Below are 23,002 nucleotides of genomic sequence, written 5' to 3' on the forward strand. Positions count from 1 at the left end.
GATGAAAGCAAAATCCAATCAGGGTCTGTTTAGTATCTCATAGAATACTTATAGTCAGACTTGTATAGTATCTTATCAATAAAGATAGTATAGAGTCTATAGTATAGACCAGTAGAGTATTATCTACAAGGTTTTTATTAAGAAGTTATAGTGTATGTATAGTAACTATATCATTGCGGGTGTTGCCTATATCATTCACTCCCTCTCAACCGAGATACTTCATCTTCATCTTCATCTCATCATGGAAAAAACATGGAAGATGCTGGGTAAGTTTTCCTATCCCATAGTATTCTCCAACTGATCAGTAGAGAACAATCCCGAGGTGATGACCCAGCTCGCCACCACGCTGGGCCTCTCTCCCGATCTACAGTTCTACGACGTCTATTCCCTCGACGAGCCAGACCTGCTCGCTCACATCCCTCGCCCTGTCTTCGCGTTGCTGGTCATCATCCCCCTCACGCCAGCCTGGCACCGTGACCGTCAAGCCGAGGACGCCGGAAGGGAGTCCTACGAGGGATTCGGCCCCGACGAGCCCGTCCTCTGGTTCAAGCAGACCATCGGACACGCGTGTGGCTCCATCGGACTCCTGCACAGCGTCCTCAACGGACCAGCAGTGGCCTTCATCCAGCCGGGCTCCGACCTCGAGGCTATCCGCAACACCGCCATCCCGCTGCAGATGACCGACCGCGCCGAGATGCTCTACAACAATCTCCCCTTTGAACGCGCCCACAGATCCGTCGAACACTCGGGCGATACGCATGCACTGCCCACCACCCAACACACCGGTCTGCACTTTCTCGCGTATGTCACCGCCGCTGGACGACTCTGGGAGCTCGAAGGTTCACGCCAGGGGCCGCTGGAACGAGGTCGAGTCGCGGAGGGGGAGGATGTGCTGAGCCCGAGACTGCTGCAGATGGGGATCAAACGGATCATGAGGGTGGCCAGCGAGGGGGGGGAGAAAGATCTCCGCTTCAGCTGTATTGCTTTGGCAAGAAGAACAAGAACTGTTCAATAAGGAGTGCCAGTTGCCAGTTATTCTGAAGCTATTGTAGCACAGCCACAGGCTGTGGCTGTGGCTGTGGCTATGGCTGGACTGTGGCTAATACTGTCTGCCTCAGGATCAACAGCAGGTAAAGTCAGTCAAATATCCAGCTATTTATATCAACCAAATCGAACAATCCATATACTCCGTACTACTCCGTACCGTCGATCAGACAGTAGACGATACCATCTGCTCTGAATCCACTCCTGCTGGGTTGTTCTACGACTTGCTGGCCATTCTGTAGCTGCCCACAATCCCTATGGGAATATCTGGAATCACGGCGATCTCTGAGCAGTCAGGACGGAAGTCCCAGTAAATAGTATTTCCAGTCGAATCAAATCATCTTCCCTATACTCTGTATACATATATATCCATTCTTATTGCAGACCCGGATTGCAACTCCCCCTCGATCCTGTCCTTGCCAGCCCGTGCGGTCGGACAAACGAGCTGGAGCCTCCAACCTCGTCTCTCACCACCACCACCACCGAAACTCCTTCTCTCCAACGACTCCCACCACCGCAACCCAGTTCCTGCTCCTTGCCTGCTGAGGAACCATGTCCCGCTCGTTGTCTCTGCTGAGCACTCGTGTTTCCTCCAGATGTCCCCGGCTGTGAGCTTGAGATCGCCCTTTCAGCGATGCAGCCCCATCGTGAGTTCCTAACCTCCTCCTCCTCCTCCTCCTCCTCCTCCCAAGAGATTTTCCATCCCCCCTTGTCTCCGATCGGGACGTCTCAGATGCTAATCCATCTCTGATGACGTTTCAGCAATCAAATCTGGCCCCGGCCAGCCCCCGATACCCCTCCTCCCCGACGAACTGACCGCTGCGTCGCACCATGGCCTCCCCTCCCCACCAGAGCGTCTGGGCCCGCGCAGCACCCAGTCCTCCTCGGCCGTCCACAGTCGTGAACCCTCCTCTGCCAGAGGCAGAGGCCTTGACCCGTCTACTGCTACGCTTCCTCCCTCGGCTTCCTCCTCCTCCTCCTCGCCGTCGTCCTTGCCGCCCTCCGCCGCCGTCTCCGCCTCAGTCTCTTCCTTGCAACCCCAACCCCGCCGACGCGGCCAGTCCCATTCAAAAAGCCCTGAGACGGGCGTCGTCGTCGGCCTCGAGCGACGGCCCTCCAACTCCTCCTACGGGCATCATCGTCAGACATCCATCGTGCACGGCATTCAGCATTCCCGGAACCCCAGTTTCGCCAATACAAACCCGCTCAGCCCGGAGCTGATCGCCTCCGTTGGGCGTGCCATGGCGGCCGAGTCGATGGAAATGGGCAGGTCGGACCAACAACAACAACAACAACAGTCTCAGTCCCCTTCACAATCACAATCACAATTACAATCACAATCACAAGATGTACTACCCAAGAATCCGAGTCCAGGTCATTCCACCTTGGCGACTATTGAAGACCAGGGCCCCATGGATCCGGCTGCGGCCTCCCACCGGCGGAATCCTTCCACGGGCAACAAGAACTGGCAGAAGAATTCGCATAGCCGGACTCACTCGAAGCATCATCATACCGAGTCAAAGACTGTCGGCGAATATGCATTACACCACCTCTTCAACTCGGTAAGACCTTGTGTCCATTCTTCTGGCTGCCTATTCAGGACACTGACCCGGACTAGTTCGTTGGACAAGCAGACGCCAAAATCAACCAGGCCATCATGAAGCTGGGAGAATCCTCGGCCCCGGTAGAGGAGGTCTGTGGACCCGGCGCGGATCCAACCTTTGACCAACTCATCGCTGCTCTGGGGCATATTGCCCGTGATAAACCTAAGCCGTTGATCGACACGATCATGTTCTGGCGTAAAGCCAAGGGAGACGCCGCTATCATGGCCAAACAGGTGGGGGAAGGGAAGAAGTTTCTTGTGTGATTCATCTTGCTAACAATCTCTATTAGCCCAGGCCATCATTTGCAGAGAATGGACTACTGCACCGTCGCAACACGGAACCCACGCAGATAAATACCGAATCCCCAGCGGTGGATCCTACTCCTCCTCCTCCTCCCCCGCCACCTAGCACCCTCCTGTCAAGACACGAAGATGTGGTTCTGGCCGAGAGACGGGCCACAGTCTCGGTCTATCTGGTCTGTCGTGTCCTCATCGAGATCTTCAACCAGAGCAGCCTGGCCTCAATCACCGTCGATATGGCCGACCGCCTCGAGGATATCATATTTGGCCAGCTCAAGACCGTCGATCCGGACCAGATCGCCGCCTCCCCGCTGCGGATGGCCAACTGGCGGATTTACGCCCAGCTGCTAGGCATCATGAGCGAGACCAACTTCACCAGTGTCACCAATCGCTTCCTCGCCGAACTCGACCGCTACCAGAAGGACGAGGCAATGCGCGGCGGGCCGACCAAGGACAGCGAAGCCAAGGTTGAACTGCTCATCCTGGGCATGCGCTATCTCCGTATCAGCACCTATCCGGAATCATGGACCAAAACCTGTGATTTCATGCGCTCTCTCGCCCGCTTGTTCGTCAACGCCCACGGCCAACGCATCAAGCAAGCCTACTGCTACATCTTCGAGACTCTGCTCCTCATCGTCGCTGCCAGCCCGAGTGCCGACCTGACCCTGCCCAAATGGAAGGAGTTTCTTGACCTCGTCCAGCCGCGTCTCTCTCAACTCATGACAAAACCTCGCCACTGGGCCGCAGCTTTCCCCCTGCATGTCCTGCTGCTGTGCGTGTCCACAAAGGAAGTCTTCTCCGCCCAGTGGCTGTCCATCATCATGGGCCTGCCTGCCAAGTTGAAAGAACGCCCGGCCCGTGGGCCGGCCCTGCAGGCCATGTGTCGTCTCTTGTGGACTTATTTTTTCCGCCACTCCGATTCCCCAACCGTGACCCTCCGCAGGGTCGAAGAGGTCGTCAAAATCGCCTTACCCCCGGGCCGTAAGAGCTACCTCACCACCGAACCGACCGTCTCCGACCCCCTCATCCAGCTCATCCGCATGATCGGGCTCAAGCACCCAGACGTTTGCTTCCGCAACATCATCTTTCCCTTGATCAACTCCGACCTCTTCCTGTCCGGCCGCGAGCTCCGGATCGACCAGATGGAGCCCGAACGCATGGTCATCGGAATCCGCTCCTTCTTGGCCATCATGTCCGATCTCGAGCACTGCGATCATCTCTGCCCGCCTTTTCCCACGGGCGCCGTTCCCAACCCCTTCACCCAAGTCAGCGTCGCCCACATGCACCGACCACAGTTGCTAGCGGAGCCCAGAGTGACGCGCGGGCTCGCCGATGCCGATCCTACTACTACTACTACTACTACTACTACTACTACTACTACTACTACTACTACTACTACCCTTTCCCGACCTGTCAACACGGCCAAACTTGGTGATAATACCAAAGAATACTACATCCGCTTCTGTGAGATTCTGGGCAAGATCACCATCGTCTGTGACAACGCCTTTGGTGGCCAGGCGGCCTTGGACGAGAAGTTCGGCGGGTCCACACCCAAGACGCCCATCTCCGAGGCGTTCAGCTTCGCCCGGCGCGACGACCACCTGACGGCGTCGGAGCAGAAACAGGCCTTTTATGACCTCCTCCACGTCGCCGTGCAGGCTCTGCCCCGCTGCCTCTCGGACCACATCCCCTTCAATTCGTTGATCAACCTGCTCTGTACTGGCACCGCCCATGTGCAGTCGAACATTGCCGCCTCGTCGGCCGAATCGCTCAAGGCGATCGCCCGCCAGGCGCACGCCCAGCAGGTGACCATCGGATTCGCCCGGTTCATCTTCAACTTTGACGCGCGATACTCGACCATGTCGGACGAAGGCATGCTAGGCCCGGGCCACATCGAGTCCACGCTGCGGCTCTACGTCGAACTGCTCGGCATCTGGATCGAAGAGATCAAGCAAAAGACGAAAGGGGTGACGGCCGACACGGCCGACAAGTCCCCCTCTGGAAGCCGGGCTCTGCAGCTCGATCTGTCGAGCGTGCTGGCGTACGTCGATGAGATCGAGTCCCATGGCCTGTTCTTCCTCTGCTCGCAGTCCCGGCGGGTGCGCGCGTTCGCCATCACGGTCCTCCGGCTCGTCACCGAGTTCGACAGCGCGCTGGGCAAGGAGAACACGCGCATCATCCGCATTCTCGAGGCCGACTCCCAACAGATCCTGGACGTCAACGACGAGCAGCTCACGGTGGCGGAGCGCAGTCGGATCCAAAAGGGCAAGCGGCGGAGTGCCTCGCAGAACACCCTCATCGAACTGTGCAGTAGCGAGGTCTCGTACGATTCCACCCTGTGGTCCAAGGTCTTCCCCAACATCGTCCGTCTCAGCTTCGAGACCTGCCCTTTCGCCGTCATGCTGGGCCGGGAGATCGTCTGTGCCCGGCTGGTCCAGATGCACAACACCATCACCGCCCTGGCGGAGAGCCCGCGCCCGGCCGCGCCCCAGTACGGTCCTCTGCTGATGGATGCCGCCCAAGGCCGGACCTTGGCCCGCAACAACATGACCGCCGAGATCCTGGTCGAGCAGTGGAAGCTCTACCTGGTCATGGCCTGCACCACGGTCAACACCGTCGGCGCCCAGTCGCAGAGCCAGCTGGCCAATGCCCAGCACGCGCGCAAGGCCTCCAAGGGGGCGCAGCAGTCGCAGGACAAGATCAGCTCGGCGCGCAGTCTCTTCGCCTTTGTGATCCCTCTGCTCTCCGCCGAGCGCGACTCGATCCGCAACGCCATCGTCGTCGCCCTGGGGTCGATCACCACGAGTCTCTACCGCACCCTCCTCGAGTCGCTGCAATACGCCGTCACCACCTGCAACGAGGAGGCCAAGATCCGCATCGGCACCCATGCCCGCACGCCGAGCAGTCCCCGGCGGAACCGCAAGACAGACCGGCTCCGCACCGAGGTGACGCATGTCTACAAGCTCACGTCGCAGTTCCTGCAGGAACCCGAGGTCTTCAACGACGACTGGATCGTCAACAACCTGGTGACCTACACGAAAGACCTACGCATCTTCCTCAGCGATGCCGAGGTTCAAAACGATTGGGAGTTCCAGCGCTTGCGCTTCCACTACTGTGGCCTCATGGAGGAGTTGTTCGAGGGCATCAACCGTACCAAGGACCCGTCGCGCTGGCTTCCCTTTGAGTCCCGCAAGTCCGCCTTCTCCCTCATGGAGGACTGGTGCGGCTACTCGCCCAATCAGGCTCAGATCTCCCAGCGTGAGGAGAACATGCGCAAATTTGCCATGTCTCACCAGCAGCAGTCTGAGGCCGCGGGCGGCAGCGGCGGCGTTGGCGGCGGCGACATGCGCAACAAGGCGGCCGCCATGGAGATCGAGAAGAAGAACCTACGGGCCGCCGCGTTGAACGCCATGGCCTCACTGTGCGCCGGTCCCATCAGCATCACCACCGAGAGCGGCTCCGTCCTGCAGTTTGATGTCGGTCGCATGCTGGCTTGGATCGCGACCATTTTCAATAATCCCGGAGACAAACTCCACGCGATTGGCCGCCGCGCGCTGAAGAACCTGATCATCCACAACAAGGAGCACCCGTACCTGCTCGAGCGGTGCATCGAGATGTGCTACATCACCGAACGGCCCAAGGCGCTCGAGAGCTACTTCGAAGTGGTCACGCAGGTCCTGAACGAACATGCCGACTATCCCTTGGGCTTCTGGCGGATCCTCGGCGCCGTCCTCGTCACGCTGGGCAACCAGAAGCGGGAGATCCGCATGAAATCCGCGCGGCTGCTGCGGATGTTGGAGGAACGGCAGCAGAAGAGCTCGCGGCTGCAGGACTTTGACATCAGCATCGCGGACAAGACGACCGCCGTTTACAAACTGGCGCAGTTTGAAACCTCCAAGCGCCTGGCCAAGCAGCACTCGGATCTGGCCTTCACCCTCTTCTCCGAGTTCTCCCTGCATTTCCGTAACCTGCAGCCGGACAGCCAGCGCAACATGGTCGCCGCCATCCTGCCCTGGGTGCAGACCATGGAGTTGCAGGTCGACCCCAACGGCGGGCCCACGGCCCGCTCGTACATGCTGCTCGCCAACCTGTTCGAAATCACCATCCGCTGCAGCACGATCCTGCCAAATGAGGTCCAGGCCCTCTGGCAGGCGCTGGCCACGGGGCCCCATGGCGGCAACGTGCAGCTCGTGCTCGACTTTATCATCTCCCTGTGTCTGGAGCGCAAGGAGCAAAATTTTGTCGAATGTGCAAAGCAAATCGTCGTCTTTCTCGCCGGCACCCCCGCCGGCTCCAAGGTCATCGAGTTCTTCCTGCTGCAGGTCGTCCCCAAGCATATGGTTCACGAGCGCAAGGATGCCACCACCACCACCACCACCATCACCCCAACCTCCCCGCCGGACACAAAGAGTCTCCCCTACGTGGCGGATCTGGCCACCGTCCTCCCCGTCGGCAACAAGCAGGCCGGCCTCTCCCTTGGCCAGGTGTCTCTGATCTTTTTGGTTGATCTGATGGTCGCCCCCGTGAACGTCTCCCTCAACGACCTGGCCAAGCTGCTTCATGTCGTCCTCATCCTGTGGGACCACTACACCGTGACTGTCCAGGAACAAGCACGTGAGATGCTGGTCCATCTGATCCATGAGTTGATTGCCGCCAAGATCGAAGATGATGCCCCGTCGGGAACCCGTCAGTCAATTGAAGACTTCGTCGAGTCTATTCGCCGGAGCGACCCCAAGGTTGTCTGGGAGTATGAGGAGAATAACAACAGCAGCAGCAGCAGCAGCAATAGCAGTGGTGGTGCTGGCAGTCGCAGCAGCACCACCACCACCACCACCACCACCAACGGTAATGTTAATGGAAAAGAGGATCAGGAAGATGACGGTAGTCGTGTGCCGGCAGCCATGGCAACCGTCACGCGCGAAGTAGTCAATTTCTTCAGTCTCGCCTACGAGGGGATCAGTGATCTTTGGGCCAAGGAGGCCCTGAACTGGGCCACCTCGTGTCCTGTTCGGCATTTGGCGTGCCGGTCCTTCCAGGTGTTCCGGTGCATCTCGACCTCGCTGGACTCGCGCATGCTGGCTGACATGTTGGCGCGGCTGTCCAATACCATCGCGGACGAGGAGGCGGACTACCAGACCTTTTCGATGGAGATTCTCACCACGCTCAAGATCATCATCAGCTCGTTGGCGCCCGCGGATCTTCTGCACTACCCGCAGCTGTTCTGGACGACCTGCGCCTGTCTGAACACCATCCACGAGACCGAGTTCATCGAGAGCGTTGGCATGCTGGAGAAGTTTCTCGACAACGTTGACCTGAGCGAGGCCGCGGTCGACACGCAGCTGCTCGAGAGCCAGCCACACAAATGGGAGGGTGAATTCGAGGGAATCCAGCCCTTGGTCTTCAAGGGTCTCAAGTCGTCCGAATCCTTCCACCAGACACTCGACGTCCTGCACCGGCTCATCGGGCTGCCGAACCATCCGCTGATCGGCGACGGCAGCCGTTTCTTGTTCACGACGTTGGCGAACCTGCCGCATTTTCTTCACTGTTTCGACGAAGATATCGACGGCGATAACGACCCGGCCGCTCAGACTAGAGCCGTGCAGTGGGCCACGCTGCTGGCGCGTGTCGCCGAGCGTGAAGGGTGCCCTCGCCTGGCGGCCTCGCTGCTCGGATTCGCCAACGGGCAGTACCAGAGCGAGAGCGACTTTCTCGACCACATCGTGGCGGAGATCCGCGCGTGCTACTTCCCCCAGCACGACGTGTACAGCCTCATCTTCCTCATGGGCCTGTTGACCAACATTGTGACCTGGTTCCGGGTCAAGATCATGAAGATCCTGTGCGCCATGATCCCGGAGATCGACATGCGCCGCCCGGAAATCACCCGGCACGGGCCGGACCTGATCTCTCCGCTGCTGCGGCTGCTGCAGACAACCCTGTGCTCGCAGGCGCTGCAGGTGCTCGATCACATCATGACGGTGTCGGGCAACCCGATGGAACGGCACCATCTGCGCATGAGCATGGCCTCGGCGTTGTCGTCGCGGGCGATCCGCAAGGAGTACGAGCGGACGCAAAGCTTGTATGGAATCCCCGAGCCCACGGGCTGGTCGATCCCCATGCCTGCCACGCAGTCCAGCCTGACGCGCAACAATGTGCATGCCGTGTTCTACACGTGCGCCGAGGTGGACCGCATGGAGTCGCAGGAGACGGTGGCTCCCGATGTCGAGTTCCATGCCGACGACGAGTACAGCGAGGCCTTCTTCCCCATGCGCGCCGACACGATGAAGTCGATCGACACGCAGACCGATGGGAACATCGGCGACATCGTGCAGAAACTCGATAGCCTGGACGATTTCTTCGAGGACACCGAGCCCACCACGCTCATCACCCACCCTTCGTCGCTCATGCATCCCATCTCCTCGTCCGCCTCGATCTCCGTTGCAGGAAACCCACTGCTGCTGCGCGGCTTTGCGGGCGTCTACGCCGACACCACCGCCGCCAATCTCTACGACCAGCAGACGGCGCCGATCCTGCGCAAATCCCTTGCCCGTACGGCTTCTACTTCCTCCTTCCATAACGGCCTCGCCGAGTCCCGGCCCTCAAACCTGCGATCTGACGGCCTGGGTGGCGTTCTCTCTCCCCCGACCTCTTCCCCCTCCTCCATCATCATCGCTTCTTCGTCGTCTTCTTCTTCCTTGACGCCTCAGATGTCTGTGGCGCAGACTTTGAGACCGGCCGCGCATGTCCGTTCCGTCACCTCACCGGCCAACAATCTCTTTTCCACGCCGCCACTCCCACCGCTTATGTTGTCTCAGCAGCAGCAGCAGCAGCAGCAGCAGCAGCAGTACCAGCAACACCAGTACCAACAACACCAACAGCATCCCAAACTCTACCATGCTACTCCCCCCATCGGGTTCACAGAATCGGCGTTCTTGTCCGATAGCGAGGCCGAAGACGGGTTCTCCGATCTAGACGACCGGATCCTCCTGGGCGGCAGCAGTAGTGGCAAGTCGCAGACCTCCACGTCCGCCCGGAACCTTCCCGACGGTTCCTCCTCCTCGTCCTCGCTGGAGTCTATGATCCGCAACGGCATGCGCCGGCTGACGGGGGGGACGGCCACGGGCCGTGAGAAGGAGCGGCAGCGTGAACTCCTCCGGGCACAGCAGCGGGCTCTCGCGCAGACGGCCAACTCGCCGCGTGTGCCCAAGGTGCCGGCTGAGTATCTGCCGGGAGGGTCCAATCCAGCCTCGCCGAGACAGTAATCCCTTACCTTACTCTTCCTTTACTCTTCCTTTACTCTCCCTACCACCATCACTCTATCATTATCATTTCATTACTCCCTATCGGGTTACTTGCACCTACTATACCCATCGTTCGCTTTCTTTCCTGTTCATAATCAAGCATCAAGCATTTCGGTAGTGGAGTTGGATCCATCATACTAGCTCACAAATGTACTATCAGGCAACTGATGGATTTAGGTAAATTGTATAGACTTGTACAGTACCAAAAATATTAAATACCTTACCTAGTACCTATTATCTCTATCCTGTACTCACCACTGATTGGCCTCCGCTTCCCCAGATTTATCCCCCAACACTAACTCTTTGGGGAGTAGCCGATTACGGAGTATGGAGTATGGAGTATGGAATATGGAGTAGTTACCACCTAGGTAGGTAGGAAGTAGTGTGTAGTAAGAGGACAAGAGATCTACATAATATGTCTAGTTATGCACAGCCACGTCAGTACTCAGTAAGGTAGGTAGCTTAGACCTTTACAAGTTTCTGTACTCCGTACTCCGTACTGGTTATCCACGGCCATACCTGCTACCTTGTACCTTGTACCCCTCACAGCTCGGAAAGACGCGGCCCGCAACATACCAATCAATTAGTACTGAACATTCATAGCATCTCTTTTTCGTACCTGTTACTCTTTGTTGATTCTCATAACCATAAGAGCTATTCGACGATGAGTGTGTTTAATACTAAAATCCCGGTAGTACGCCACGCTTGCTCTCGCTCCTTTGCTACGAGTGCCCGGCGTGATGCGACGTGGGGGTTTATCGGACTGGGACAGATGGGTAAATATGACTGACAGCAAGTTGGAATCATCTTCTGACATACTCTGTAGGGTACAATATGGCGAAGAATTTGAGGGCAAAGATGCCTGCCGAGGATACGCTGGTCATCCGCGATATCAACTCGGACGCGATGCAGCGGTTTGTGGCCGAGACCAAAGCCGCAGGGAGTGAGCGGGTGGAAATCGCCGCCAGTCCGAGGGAGGTCGCTGAGAAGTCGGTATGTCGGGCATGCTCCTTCATTATATATATATTAACGATGTGTTATTAGACCACCCTTGTTACGAGTCTCCCGGAGCCACAACACGTCAAGGACGTCTTCCACTCTATGTTGAAACCTGGCGACCTCCCGACTGTAGAACGCGAACGCCTCTTCATCGACACTTCCACCATCGACCCGACCTCCTCGAAAGAGGTTGCCAATGCTATCCACACAGCCCGTGCCGGTCGCTTTGTCGACGCCCCCATGTCCGGCGGCGTGGTCGGTGCCCGCGCAGGCACCTTGTCCTTCATGTTCGGCGCTTCGTCACAATCCGGCGAGCTCGTCGACCGTGTCCGCTCCGTGCTGCTCCTCATGGGCAAGACCGCCTGGCACATGGGTGCCCAGGGCTGCGGCGTCTCGGCCAAACTGGCCAACAACTATATCCTTGCCGTCAACAATATCGCCACCGCCGAGGCCATGAACCTAGCAATCCGCTGGGGACTTGACCCCAAGGTCCTGGCAGACATGGTCAGCACCTCGACAGGCCGTTGCTGGCCCATGGACGTCAACAACCCCGTCCCCGGGGTGGTCGACGCCGCCCCGGCGTCAAGGGGGTACGAGGGCGGGTTCGGCGTGTCGTTGATGAAGAAGGACCTCCGTCTGGCGATTGCCGCTGCTGAGGAGTCAGGAACACCGCTGATGCTGGCCGATTCGACTCGTCGGGTATATAACGCGGTGGAGGGGGCGTATCGTGGCAAGGACTTTTCGGTCGTGTACAAGTGGCTGCAGGATCAGTCTCAATAGCGACAGCGTTCAAAGGAGGATTCACCGGGGCTTGTTAATTCCAGAACTAGACCACTTCTCTTTTCCTCCAGCATTAGAGAATACCTGTTCGTGCCCTCGTCACGGAGTGGACTGTGTTGTTGCTTCCAGAGTTGTGGTAGCGAGATGCCTCCTGCCTGAATCAGGCTGCCGTGGCACTTTCCGTATTTGCTACTTCGACCTTCGCTTCGTCTTCTTCTATTCCTCCCTTCCTCTCCTCCTCTCTTCCTCTTTTCACCTTCATCTCTTCATCTTCTCGTCTTCTTCCATTATCACCACCAGCCTTCTACAAGGACAGTTTGGTCCGATCGGCCCAATTCTTACCTTATACTTGCCCCGACGTGCTCTCACTCGCTGCTCTACGTAAGGATTCATCTCTCTCTCTCTCTCTCAGCTGTAACTGACATTCCATGGCACAGACTACCCAGTGCTACTCAGATATCTCGTTTATTACCAGAAAACAGTCAGTAGCTGATTACATACCCTTTCATACCCTGGCCCAGGAATAGGGAATCCCCGTTTTATCAATTTGGAAAGCGGCACTTCCATTGGCATCATGTTCTAATTTATTTTTTTTTTCAGACAGGATGACTGCCGCCGTGGTTCAGCCCCAGCTTCCGCAGCATTCGATTGCTGTTGACTCTAACAAAGGCCCGCAGCTGCCCCAAGGCCAGTTTCATCACGATGGCCATAATACTCCTTATATACCTGGTTACCCACAGCTTCCGGGTCTGGGAGCCCGGGATGGAGCTAGTCTTGACGGTTTGCACCATCTTCTGGGTAATATGAATATCAACAACCCCCAAGGTACCATGAAGTTGGGTGGTTTCAAAGGACAGATCCCCAATCTCAACGTGGCGACTGGCAACCGTGTCCCTTGCAACGGACAGCTTCTCCTGTTTCCTAACGGAGGGCTTCTTGGCAGTCTCCCGCAGATGACTGCGTTCACCCCTACCACCGCCACGGTACCGACACAGAGCCAACTGGGACATATTCCGTACTTGCCGACCAACCTCTACCCGAACATGAACCCAGGTGTCATTCCAGGGGCTCTACCGGGCTATGGATGGCCATATTTCATCAATGCAGATCAGAAACGGAATGGGTGGATCAACGGTGACGATCAGAACGGTGTCTCTTCCCCGGATGACGGTGGCCAAGCAGAGCATTTCTCTGTTCCCGGAATAGATGGCTTTTCAGCCAATGCTACTCTCTTGAATCAGCCTTGTCTTCCCCTGCAGATGATGAAGACTTCCAATGGCTACATCTTGCAAGACCTGGAAGCCTTGACCCAGCAAGATCCTCCCATCCCTCGTGCAGTCCCTGCCATGTGGACCAACCCAACTGACATGACGCTTGCAAAATGCCTCGAGAATCGTGAAGGCATCACAAACGTGTACATTAGGGGGTTCCTACCAGAGACCACCGATGAGCTTTTGCATGCTTATGCCTCGCGATTTGGAAAGATTGACCGTTGCAAGGCAATCGTCGACCTTGACAATGGTCTCTGCAAAGGGTTCGTTCTTTCTTTTCGACTCCCTTTATGATATTCCCTTTTTGACATTACATGCTAACCCCCTTTCTTTAGCTTTGGTTTCGTCCAGTATTTCAACTTTGATTCTTGTGAGAATTGCATTCGAGGCTTCTTCTATCTTGGATACCAAGCCAGCTTTGCCCAGGTATGTTATTCATCATTGTCCTGTGAACCGAGGTATATTCTTTGATTAACAGCATATAGAAATCTCGCAACTCGCGCCTCAAAGACCTGGAGGACAAGGCATCAACCAATATCTACTGCACCAATGTACCTATTGACTGGACTGAAGCGGTAGGTTCTCGAGGGAAAGAACTTCGAAAGTCCGTCCACCTAACTGTGCTATCTTTTTTGTGCAAAGGACCTTCGCCGTCACTTTGAGCCATACCGCGTACTGTCTGAGAAGATCAGTCGTGACGAGAAAACGGGCGTCAGTAAAGAAGTTGGATTCGCTCGGTGAGTGGCGCCCAGCTTGATGGAAATTCGCCCATGTAGACTGAACAAAGATCTTGATGATGGAACAGTTTTGAAACCCGAGAAATTGCTGAGAAGGTGCTGAATGATTTCCACAATATTGTTGGAACGGACGGAGTAAAGCTCCTCCTGCGCTTTGCCGACACAAAGGCGCAGAAGCTTTTGAAGCAACAGAGCAACGAACGTCGTGCCTACCGCACCGGGGAATACAATTACTCTGTCGAGGTAGTTCAGGGCTCCACTCCTTCACCTACCATTCATCGATTGCAGCAGACCGCATCTCATCTCAGCCCTGCTTCTCAGATTAGCTATAATGCGTCTCCCATGGGGGTGAGCTCTTCGTGGACTCCGGCTTCATCGATATCTCCTTCGTGCGTTCCCCCCAAATCCCCTGCCAACAAGAGAATACTAGACTAATAATATGCTGTAGCTATCCATTGGCAAAGAATCAGATTCGCAATGGACGTTGGTCCTCTCGTGCGAGCCTTCCTCCTCTGGACCACACACCTGTGAATCGTGATCGTCACTCGACTGGGAAACGCAATTCCTTTGCGGACACCCTCTCTGCGGAGTCGTCCAAGACAGTCCTCCCAAACATTACATGCGGAGATCCACGGTCGACCTTGTCAACTCCGCAGAAGGAGAATACCAAGGCAGGATCTCTGTCTCACAAGGAGGTGGTTATCAAGAGCCCTCGCTCCGCCACCTAGATGGGACATCACACTACCTCATGGCCTTTTCTATATTTATGAAGACCCGACTATGAAAGTCTCCTTACTATAACTATCAAGCCCCCAAGGGTATAATGTTTTGTCCGGGAATATGACTGCTACGATTCAATGTCTTACGAGGAAATGATGTATGATCAGGAGAATGGTTGCCTGGTTTGATTTTTGATGATTTGACATCCGTGGTTACCTCGTCATATGTTATGATCAACATGGGATAAGGCTGCAGTTTTTTTTTTTTTTTCCTTTCTTCTTTTTCTACCTGTTGCAAGCTGCAGACGTTTATTCGGCATTGATTTATGGACGAGTTTATCATGGACAAGAAATGTTATTAGTGCTAGATATCCAAATTGAACAACACATCAATCGGAGAATTTTTCTATCCATCCAACAGAAGAATCCCGTCGTCCAATGACAACGATATTTACAAGAAAAAAAAGGACGGCAAAAAGGGAGAACAAAACAGGGAGAGGAAGGGGAAGGATGAAAAGACGGAGGGGGGCATGATCTAGAAGCCACGAGTGTATAAAGAGGTGCCAAGTATATACAAGCCATATCTATAGTAGTGTTAGTAGTGGCAGTTTTTGGTGTGGGGTTCAGAAAAGAAGACGTGTCGCGCGGACTAATTGCGGCCTAAGCGTTCCTCCAAGTCTTCCGTGAGGTCATAGGCAGGTCTGTACCGATCATGATTGAGACGCAGTCTAGGATTCGGGTCGGTGTCTGTGGTGCCGCCGAGGGAGGTGTAACCCTGGTCGTAGAGGGGGCAGTAGTCTACGCGGAGATGGCGGATAAAGGCCCAGATCTCGGCGTAGTGCCAGTCGATGACGGGATGGATGCGGACAAAGTCAGGCCAGCCGTGATCTGTGCGGTCGAAGTGGGTGAGGGAGGCGCCGTGCGGGTCTGTACGACGGGTGCCGACGAAGATGGCGCGGATGGAAGGGTTGCGGGCGAGGTAATTCTCGAAGGAGGACCGGAGGGTGGTACGAGGCGGGTCGGTGGTGTAGCGGGTGACATCTAGGTGATAGCTTTGCGAGGAGGCGAGGACAAACTCCTCGACGGCGGGGAAAGGATCTGGGGGGAGGGCGTAGATGGCTGGGATGGAGGTGATGCTTTTGTCGTCGTTGGTGTTGTTGTCGTTGTTGTTGTTATTGTTGCTGCTGCTGCTGCTGCTGCTGCTGCTGCTGCTGTGGCTGGAGAGTGGGTGGAGGCCGGCGAGGAAGAGGATGAGTAGAACGAGACAGTCCTTCCCACCGTTGTAAGAGAGAGAGAGCTCTGAAAGACGGTAGCGGAGCAGAGCAGAGGCCACGACGTCGAGCGAGATCCGAGTTTGTTTCTGGACGTGCGCCAGGAGCGAGTCTGCCGGATGGTCTTCGGCGAGGAACGCATGCACCCGGTGGTGGAGGGAGGCGACCACCTCGGCGAGGGTCGCCGGCGGTGCAACTGTTGCCTCTGTGGTCCCTGTCCAGTCTGCTGAATTCCTTAATGTCCTTGATTCCACCTTTTGCGTTGCTTCTTCCGAGAAAGGCTCTGGTTGGGGTTGCTGTTCGATCGTGGGTCGGTCGTCCGCTTGACGATCCGGGGCGGTGTTGGCGGTCATGACAGGAGGATTTCCTGATTAGATTCCACAATTGAGATAGAGAGATGGAGAGATGGAGGACTCAATCGGGGTAGGATTGGTGAAGAATTATGGAGATTCGGAGGTGGTGGGAGGGGGGGGAATCGTAAGTTGGATGGCAAGCCAGTGCTGAGTCACGGAGCAAGTAATCCTCCAAACCGTTGAAATCTGACGCCAGCCGTCTGATTGACGCCAATGTCTCGACCAGAGCACTGAAGGGGTGTTATTATTGACAGTCCCAGCTAAGGAGAGAGATTGAGGAAGAAGCGAAGAGAAGCAGAGCCCCGCATTCCTAAAGACTGATAAGGAAGATTAGAGGGAAGAGGGAGTGGATGCCTGAGGAATCATGGGTTACTGCCTGGTAAGTTGTAACTACTGCGTACACTTCATATAGGGTATCAGCTACCCTAGAACCTTTGTCTTCTTCTTTTTCTTCTTGTCGTCGCTCTTCTTGACCCCCTTCTTCCAGTCCCGCCAGCTCTCGATCCGCTCCTCGCGCGTGTCCTCCCACGCCTTGTCCTGGTCTCGCTTGCGCTTGCGCGCCTCCAGCTCCTCCTCTTCCTTGCGCTGCTCCCGGCCTTCCTCCTGCATCTTGGCCTTGATCTGCCGCCGCCGCCGGGCCTCTTCCTCCATCAGCACCTGCACCGTCTTCTGCCGCCACTCCTTCTTGAACTCCTCCGTCTTGAGCTCCGGCGAGTCCAGCGTGTATTTGTGCTCCCGGATCAGCAGCCGCCGCGCGTCCGCAATGCTCTCGTCGAGCTGCTCCCGCGCCTTCTCGTCCATCAGCGTCGTCTGCGCCTTTTTCAGCCGGTCAAACGCATCGGGAGCCGCGGGGTTCTTGGTCTTGTCCGGGTGGATCAGCAGCGATTTCTTGCGGTACTGTATCTTGATATCCGACTCGGGGACTCCCGGCTGGAGGTCCAACACCGCGTAGCTACACCACTTAGCCTTGCTCTCGCGTACTGCTCGTAGTCTCTGCCACCACGGAGCAACACTTACGCGTCCAACGGAAACGCTTTCCGGATCCTATCGATCTCTGCATCCTGGAGGTCGCGTGTCAGTCACCGCGGCATCAACGCAGAAAAGGGGGGGGGTCATCGCGTTGGAAACCACCCATAACCAGCCGCCACTCACTTTCGTAAACTCCGACGCCTCCTTCTCCAGCGCATCTAACGCATCCTGCTCCTCGTTGGCCATCGTTGTGCTGTCTCTCAGTCAAGGTCCAGGCGATAAGGCAGCCATCGGAGCCGGGTTCTTATCGCGCCGCTGAGTCAGCAGCGAGAAGAAAAAAGTCGCTCTCACCGCTTTCGAGCAGCAGAAAAAAAGAGCAACTGATTCGGCTGAAGAGTCAAAAGAACAAGAGAACAAGACGCGTGGCAGGGCCGACCCGGCGGTGATTAACTGTGAAACATGGCTCAGGAACACGGCGCCCGGCAGAAGAAGGGCCCCCGGCCCTCTGTGGCCCGCGGAAAGACGCTGAAGCGCAAGCGTGGCCAGGACAACCTGTCGTCGCTGCAGGAGCAGATCGAAGCGCTCGACCCTAAAGCCAGCGTTGCCTCCTTCACCGACCTGCCTCTGTCCGAACCGACGACGTCGGGGCTCGCGGCCTCGCACTACAAGACGTTGACAGACATCCAGTCTCGCGCCATCCCGCATGCGCTGAAGGGGCGGGACATCCTGGGCGCGGCGAAGACGGGCAGCGGCAAGACCCTCACGTTTCTGGTGCCCGTGCTGGAGAACCTGTATCGGAAGCAGTGGACGGAGCACGATGGGCTGGGGGCGTTGATTTTGTCGCCCACACGCGAGCTGGCGATCCAGATCTTCGAGGTGTTGCGCAAAATCGGCCGGTATCATGCCTTCTCGGCAGGCCTGGTCATCGGCGGGAAGAGTCTACGGGAAGAGCAGGAGAGGCTGGGGCGGATGAACATCCTGGTCTGCACCCCCGGCCGTATCCTGCAGCATCTGGACCAGACCGCGTCGTTTGATGTATTCAACCTGCAGATGCTGGTGCTGGACGAGGCCGACCGGATCATGGACATGGGCTTCCAGCGCTCCGTCGACGCCATCGTCGAGCATCTCCCCAAGGACCGCCAGACCATGCTCTTCAGTGCCACGCAGACGAAGAAGGTCTCCGATCTGGCCCGCTTGAGTCTGCAGGACCCGGAATACGTCGCCGTCCACGAGGCCTCCACCACCGCCACCCCGACCACCCTGCAGCAGCACTACGTTCTGACCCCTCTACCGGAGAAGCTCGATGTCCTGTGGAGTTTTATTCGCAGCAACCTCAAGTCCAAGACCATCGTCTTCCTTTCCTCGGGCAAACAGGTCCGCTTCGTTTACGAATCCTTCCGACATCTCCAACCCGGTATCCCCCTGATGCATCTCCACGGCAAGCAAAAGCAAGGCGGGCGGCTCGACATCACCACCAAATACTCGCAAGCACAGCATGCCGTCCTGTTTGCGACCGATGTTGCCGCGCGAGGGCTGGATTTCCCCGCCGTCGACTGGGTCATCCAGCTGGACTGTCCCGAGGATGCAGACACCTACATCCACCGCGTGGGGCGGACGGCCCGATATGAACGCGACGGCCGTGCCGTGCTATTCCTCGACCCGAGTGAGGAAGCGGGCATGCTCAAACGCCTAGAACAGAAAAAGATCCCCATCGAGAAGATCAACATCAAGGCCAACAAGCAGCAGAGTGTCAAGAACCAGCTGCAGAACATGTGCTTCAAGGATCCGGAGCTCAAGTATCTCGGCCAAAAGGCGTTCATCTCGTACGTCAAGTCGATCTACATCCAGAAGGACAAGGAGATCTTCAAGCTCAAGGACCTGCAGTTGGAGGACTTTGCCTCCAGCCTCGGTCTTCCTGGTGTGCCCCGCATCAAGTTTATCAAGGGAGACGATACCAAGGAGCTCAAGAACGCCTCGCGGGCGATGACACACTTGTCCGATGACGAGGAAGATGACGACGATGGAGCCAAGAAGGCCGACAAGAAGGACAAGGTACGGACAAAATACGACCGGATGTTTGAGCGCCGCAACCAGAACGTCCTGGCGGATCACTACTCGAAACTGATCAACGACGACGGAACAATCGTGGATACTCCGGACGAGAACGACGACGGCGAAGGATCAGGCGATGAGGATGACTTCCTGACCGTGAAGCGGCGCTTCGAGGCCGGAGACGAAGATCTTGGAATCGAGGCCGGCGAGGACAACACACTGGTCGGCGAGGCGGCCAACAAGAAGAAGGATGTCAAGGTGGTGAACCTGGACGGCAAGGAGCTGATCATCGACTCGAAACGGCGCGAGAAGCTGCTCACCTCCAAGAAGAAGCTGCTCAAGTACAAGGGCAACGGCAAGAAGCTCATCTACGACGAAGACGGCAACGCACACGAGGTCTACGAGCTGGAGGACGAGGAGAAGTTCAAGGCCCGCGGCGATGCAAGCGAGCAGCGCGCCAAGTTCCTCGCGGACGAGACCGAGCGCACCCGCATGGCAGACGTGGAGGACAAGGCCCTCGCCCGGCAGAAGAAGCGCGACAAAAAGGAGAAACGCAAGGCGCGCGAGCGCGAGCTGCTGGCCATGGAAGACCAGAGCGACGACGCCGACCTCGGCGTCCAGCTGGCCCCTTACCAGGATCACCACCACTCGGACTACGAGCTCTCGGCACCCGAGTCAGATCTCGCTGCCGCACCACCCCGGCCGAGCAAGAAGCAGAAGGTCTTCTTCGCGGACCCCTCGTCGGACGACGACCGGGTCCCCAAGCAGAAGAAGAACAAGGGACAACAACAACAACCGGGCCCGATCGAGACGCTGGAAGATCTGGAGGCGCTGGCCAGCGGGCTTCTTGGCTGATGATTCTAATAAAAAGAAAAAAAAAAGAAGGAAAAAAAAAATTCATGTCCTTGTTTTTTACGTGCTTTTTATTGTGTTTCTGTTGCATCTGTTAGCGAGGGTACAAAAGCATTTCCCAGTATATATTACGCAGATTATCTGATTAACCCTGTTTTTCATACAATTGGCTCTCTATTTCAACCCTGGAAAAACAGTAGCTGCCACTTCTTCATTGGCAGTATACTCCGTAAATGGGATGCGCTTGAGCTTTTCGTTTTGAGAAGCGTTTGCATGCCTTCACTTAGGTACTCATTCCAGTTGCAACTGCAGACTGCTCACGGCTTGCTTTTTTGTATACTCCATATTTTATCTATAGCCTATGGTTATCTCTTAAATGGCGGAGCCGAATCAATCAGGCTACTGACTCGTAGATGCCCGTGTTCATACTATAAATATTGTGTATTATATCAAAAACAAATGTCGGTCTAATGCTCCATATTAACATTATAATACTGTACTCTGACTTTTCTGTCCCTGCGCAGCAGGTCTACAGTTCAGTCAGCTGCAATCGTTCATGGAAAAACAATCAAAAATATACAGGCCATTCGAGGCTCTCCCTCTTTCCATCATAGTCAAACATTCCGACCAGACCTCCAGACCTCCAGACCCCCAGAATAAACGCCATCCTGTTAGATGATGAACCAGTCAGAATAAGCAAAACCAAAATCAAAGCCTTCTCTAAATGGCGCCATGCGAGAAATGAGATCCGAGTAGGATACACAGGGAATTGGAGGGGGCCAGATAAAACCACCTCGCGAGAAAAAGAAAAACAGCAACAGCAACAGTAATAAAGAAACAGCGCAGTGTGGAGTGTAGTGTAGTCAAATAGACAGAACAGGGGGCTCTTTCTCAAAATAATGTATAGCCCGGAGCGAAACGACTCACGGGCTACCTGTATAGATAGATCCTCAATAGCATTTTAAGTGTACCCAAGGGTTCCAGAATATCTGTTCTGGCGAGCCCCTATCCATTCACCATGTCATCCAGTGCCATTTTCCGCCGCTTCCTTGGGCGTGGCCCGCTTGACTCGCTTTCTGAAGTCGGCGGTTCGGCTCTGGACACCGGCAGAGGTGTCTCGGGAGGCCGGACGGGATGTTCCCCCGCACGCGTTGCAGCGTCAGCTTGCGGTGAGATATCTACCTGATGCGGGCCCGGAGGTGACCGGTGGATCCGTGTATGAGGAGAGACTGGTTCTCCCAGTGATGGTGGCGGTGGGGGGTGCCGTTCCTGGATCCGTTCTTCATGTGGCAGGCGTGACCAGCTGGGCAGATACGGATCGCTCAATCGATGGGCATGAGTGTATGGGCCGGGCCCGGTGGTCGGCATGGGCGGATAAATGGGAGGGAGGCGGACCGAAGAATCCAGATAACTGTCGCGTGGTTCTCTAGGGACAAATGGCTCGGAGACAGCGGGTAGGTTTCCCGGTCTCGACCGTTCCAGAAACGGTGAGATTGCGTGGGGGAAAGGCTGCTGATACTGCAGTGGCGAGGTGGATGGAATGGAAGGGCTTTGGTACGGTTGATATGTCCGTCCAAGTCGAGCAGGGGGACGAGAAGCGCCGAGGGTAGAACCGAAGCCGCTGGCAATCGAGCCAAAGGTCGGTTGCTGCAGCACCGGTGGCGTCAGATGTGGCGGCGAGCCCACGGAGAAAGATCGTGGCGCCATATTCCCATGTATCGAGAGCGAAGGGTCTATCACCGGGTTTGGGGGAAACGCAGAGGCCGACGACCATCGCGGCGGTTGCCCCGTTGTGGACTTGAGCCCAAGGTCCCCCAGCGCTGTACCCGGCGCCTGCAAATCGGTCATGGGTCGCAATTCGCGCGAGGTAGTCGATCGGTGACTATATCGGCGGGTATGGGATGCTGGATGTGCCTCTGCGGTTGCCCCTGCGCTCTCGGATTGGGTTGCAAACGATCTCACGGACGGTTCCTCCGCCTTAAGCGGTGGTCTACCCCGTTTCTTGTGCGTGACATCCACACAGGTCGCCTGTCGTATCCCCAACAGGACCAAAGCCCCATCATTTTAGTACTCTATTACTTCTTGCCTGAATCCGTGACAGACCAAGGGAGGTGATCCAAAAAAAAGGGGGGGGGGGACTTACAGCCTTTCCCGCTACCACACATCGACGGCATGGTCTCGCTGGATCGCAGCCCAGATGCTTTTTCTTACAATTCACACAAGCCGATGCCACATGGGCCTTGGTCCGCCGGGTTTGCTTCTGTGGAAGGGCGCGTGGAACCGCTGTAGCTGATGAAAGGGACGGTGGTACGGCCGCGGCAAAGGATGACGGCTCGACGGCGCCAAATATCCGAGGAGGTTGGGAAGATATATACCCTTGGTTCTCCGATAATCGACTCGGCGGTAGTTTGCGCACTTGCGTCGCAGAAGGATCCTGTACGGGGTGAGGCTCTCCTCGGACCGAAGCAGAAGATGCGGCCGCAATTATCGGTGGCGGTGCTACATCTGACAGAGCCGGAAGATCTGAAGGTCCTGACCGTGTGGTACTCCCAAGGGTCTCCAGTGACTTCTCTCCCAGAGGAGATCCAGACATAGAGCGAAGGTTCGGAGGAGGCCGCGGGTAGGGCCCTCGAGCATTAGAGGTCCCGCTGAGGTTGAAGGGTAACCGCTCCGGGATCGATTTCAGCACAGAATGTCCAAATTGGCTGGTGGAAAGGGCTGGTTGGGAAAAAAGAAGGGATTGCATCTGGTCAG

General features: G+C 56.3%; 7 protein-coding genes across 7 annotated transcripts; 5 read left to right on the top strand and 2 right to left on the bottom strand.

The window, feature by feature from the left end:
- Positions 1–304: 304 nt before the first annotated feature.
- On the top strand, positions 305–1,015 carry ASPZODRAFT_70660 (hypothetical protein; the record flags this gene model as incomplete). Its single annotated transcript, XM_022729687.1, has 1 exon — positions 305–1,015. A coding segment is annotated over one exon (711 nt), but the record flags the coding sequence as incomplete, so codon positions are not given.
- Positions 1,016–1,576: 561 nt separating this feature from the next.
- ASPZODRAFT_100081 (hypothetical protein) lies at positions 1,577–10,501 on the top strand. The gene is made up of 4 exons (XM_022720754.1): positions 1,577–1,691; positions 1,807–2,606; positions 2,663–2,881; positions 2,938–10,501. Exons 1-4 carry the CDS (start codon positions 1,679–1,681, stop codon positions 10,204–10,206), a joined length of 8,301 nt encoding a protein of 2,766 aa, XP_022579495.1. The 5' UTR covers positions 1,577–1,678; the 3' UTR covers positions 10,207–10,501.
- A 566-nt stretch (positions 10,502–11,067) lies between these two features.
- Positions 11,068–12,024, top strand: ASPZODRAFT_70682 (hypothetical protein; the record flags this gene model as incomplete). Its single annotated transcript, XM_022729690.1, has 2 exons — positions 11,068–11,238; positions 11,290–12,024. Coding segments are annotated over 2 exons (906 nt in total), but the record flags the coding sequence as incomplete, so codon positions are not given.
- Positions 12,025–12,239: 215 nt separating this feature from the next.
- On the top strand, positions 12,240–15,080 carry ASPZODRAFT_664121 (hypothetical protein). Its single transcript, XM_022729372.1, has 8 exons — positions 12,240–12,405; positions 12,462–12,505; positions 12,625–13,558; positions 13,631–13,721; positions 13,781–13,870; positions 13,938–14,032; positions 14,101–14,421; positions 14,481–15,080. The coding sequence occupies exons 3-8, from the start codon at positions 12,630–12,632 to the stop codon at positions 14,758–14,760; spliced, it is 1,806 nt and encodes a 601-aa protein (XP_022579497.1). The 5' UTR covers positions 12,240–12,405; positions 12,462–12,505; positions 12,625–12,629; the 3' UTR covers positions 14,761–15,080.
- A 320-nt stretch (positions 15,081–15,400) lies between these two features.
- ASPZODRAFT_43945 (hypothetical protein) lies at positions 15,401–17,278 on the bottom strand (the record flags this gene model as incomplete). Its single annotated transcript, XM_022728345.1, has 3 exons — positions 15,401–16,389; positions 16,694–16,751; positions 16,808–17,278. Coding segments are annotated over 3 exons (1,518 nt in total), but the record flags the coding sequence as incomplete, so codon positions are not given.
- A 525-nt stretch (positions 17,279–17,803) lies between these two features.
- On the top strand, positions 17,804–20,251 carry ASPZODRAFT_153310 (hypothetical protein; the record flags this gene model as incomplete). The annotated part of the gene is made up of 1 exon (XM_022725959.1): positions 17,804–20,251. One exon carries the CDS (start codon positions 17,804–17,806, stop codon positions 20,249–20,251), a length of 2,448 nt encoding a protein of 815 aa, XP_022579499.1.
- A 1,002-nt stretch (positions 20,252–21,253) lies between these two features.
- ASPZODRAFT_17900 (hypothetical protein) lies at positions 21,254–22,994 on the bottom strand (the record flags this gene model as incomplete). Its single annotated transcript, XM_022727110.1, has 2 exons — positions 21,254–22,276; positions 22,392–22,994. 2 exons carry the CDS (start codon positions 22,992–22,994, stop codon positions 21,254–21,256), a joined length of 1,626 nt encoding a protein of 541 aa, XP_022579500.1.
- Positions 22,995–23,002: the final 8 nt, after the last annotated feature.

This window comes from Penicilliopsis zonata (assembly GCF_001890105.1).
Source record: "Penicilliopsis zonata CBS 506.65 unplaced genomic scaffold ASPZOscaffold_12, whole genome shotgun sequence".
In the NCBI taxonomy this organism is placed as follows: Eukaryota; Fungi; Ascomycota; class Eurotiomycetes; order Eurotiales; family Aspergillaceae; genus Penicilliopsis; species Penicilliopsis zonata.

Bases quoted from the DNA above. Each gene is read 5' to 3' on its own strand.
- ASPZODRAFT_100081 (XM_022720754.1), top strand. The intron at 2,607-2,662 runs GTAAGACCTTGT...GACCCGGACTAG, and splicing joins TACACCACCTCTTCAACTCG to TTCGTTGGACAAGCAGACGC. The intron at 2,882-2,937 runs GTGGGGGAAGGG...AATCTCTATTAG, and splicing joins CCGCTATCATGGCCAAACAG to CCCAGGCCATCATTTGCAGA.
- ASPZODRAFT_664121 (XM_022729372.1), top strand. From the start codon at position 12,630: ATGACTGCCGCCGTGGTTCAGCCCCAGCTTCCGCAGCATTCGATTGCT. The intron at 13,559-13,630 runs GTTCGTTCTTTC...CCCTTTCTTTAG, and splicing joins GACAATGGTCTCTGCAAAGG to CTTTGGTTTCGTCCAGTATT. The intron at 13,722-13,780 runs GTATGTTATTCA...AACAGCATATAG, and splicing joins ACCAAGCCAGCTTTGCCCAG to AAATCTCGCAACTCGCGCCT.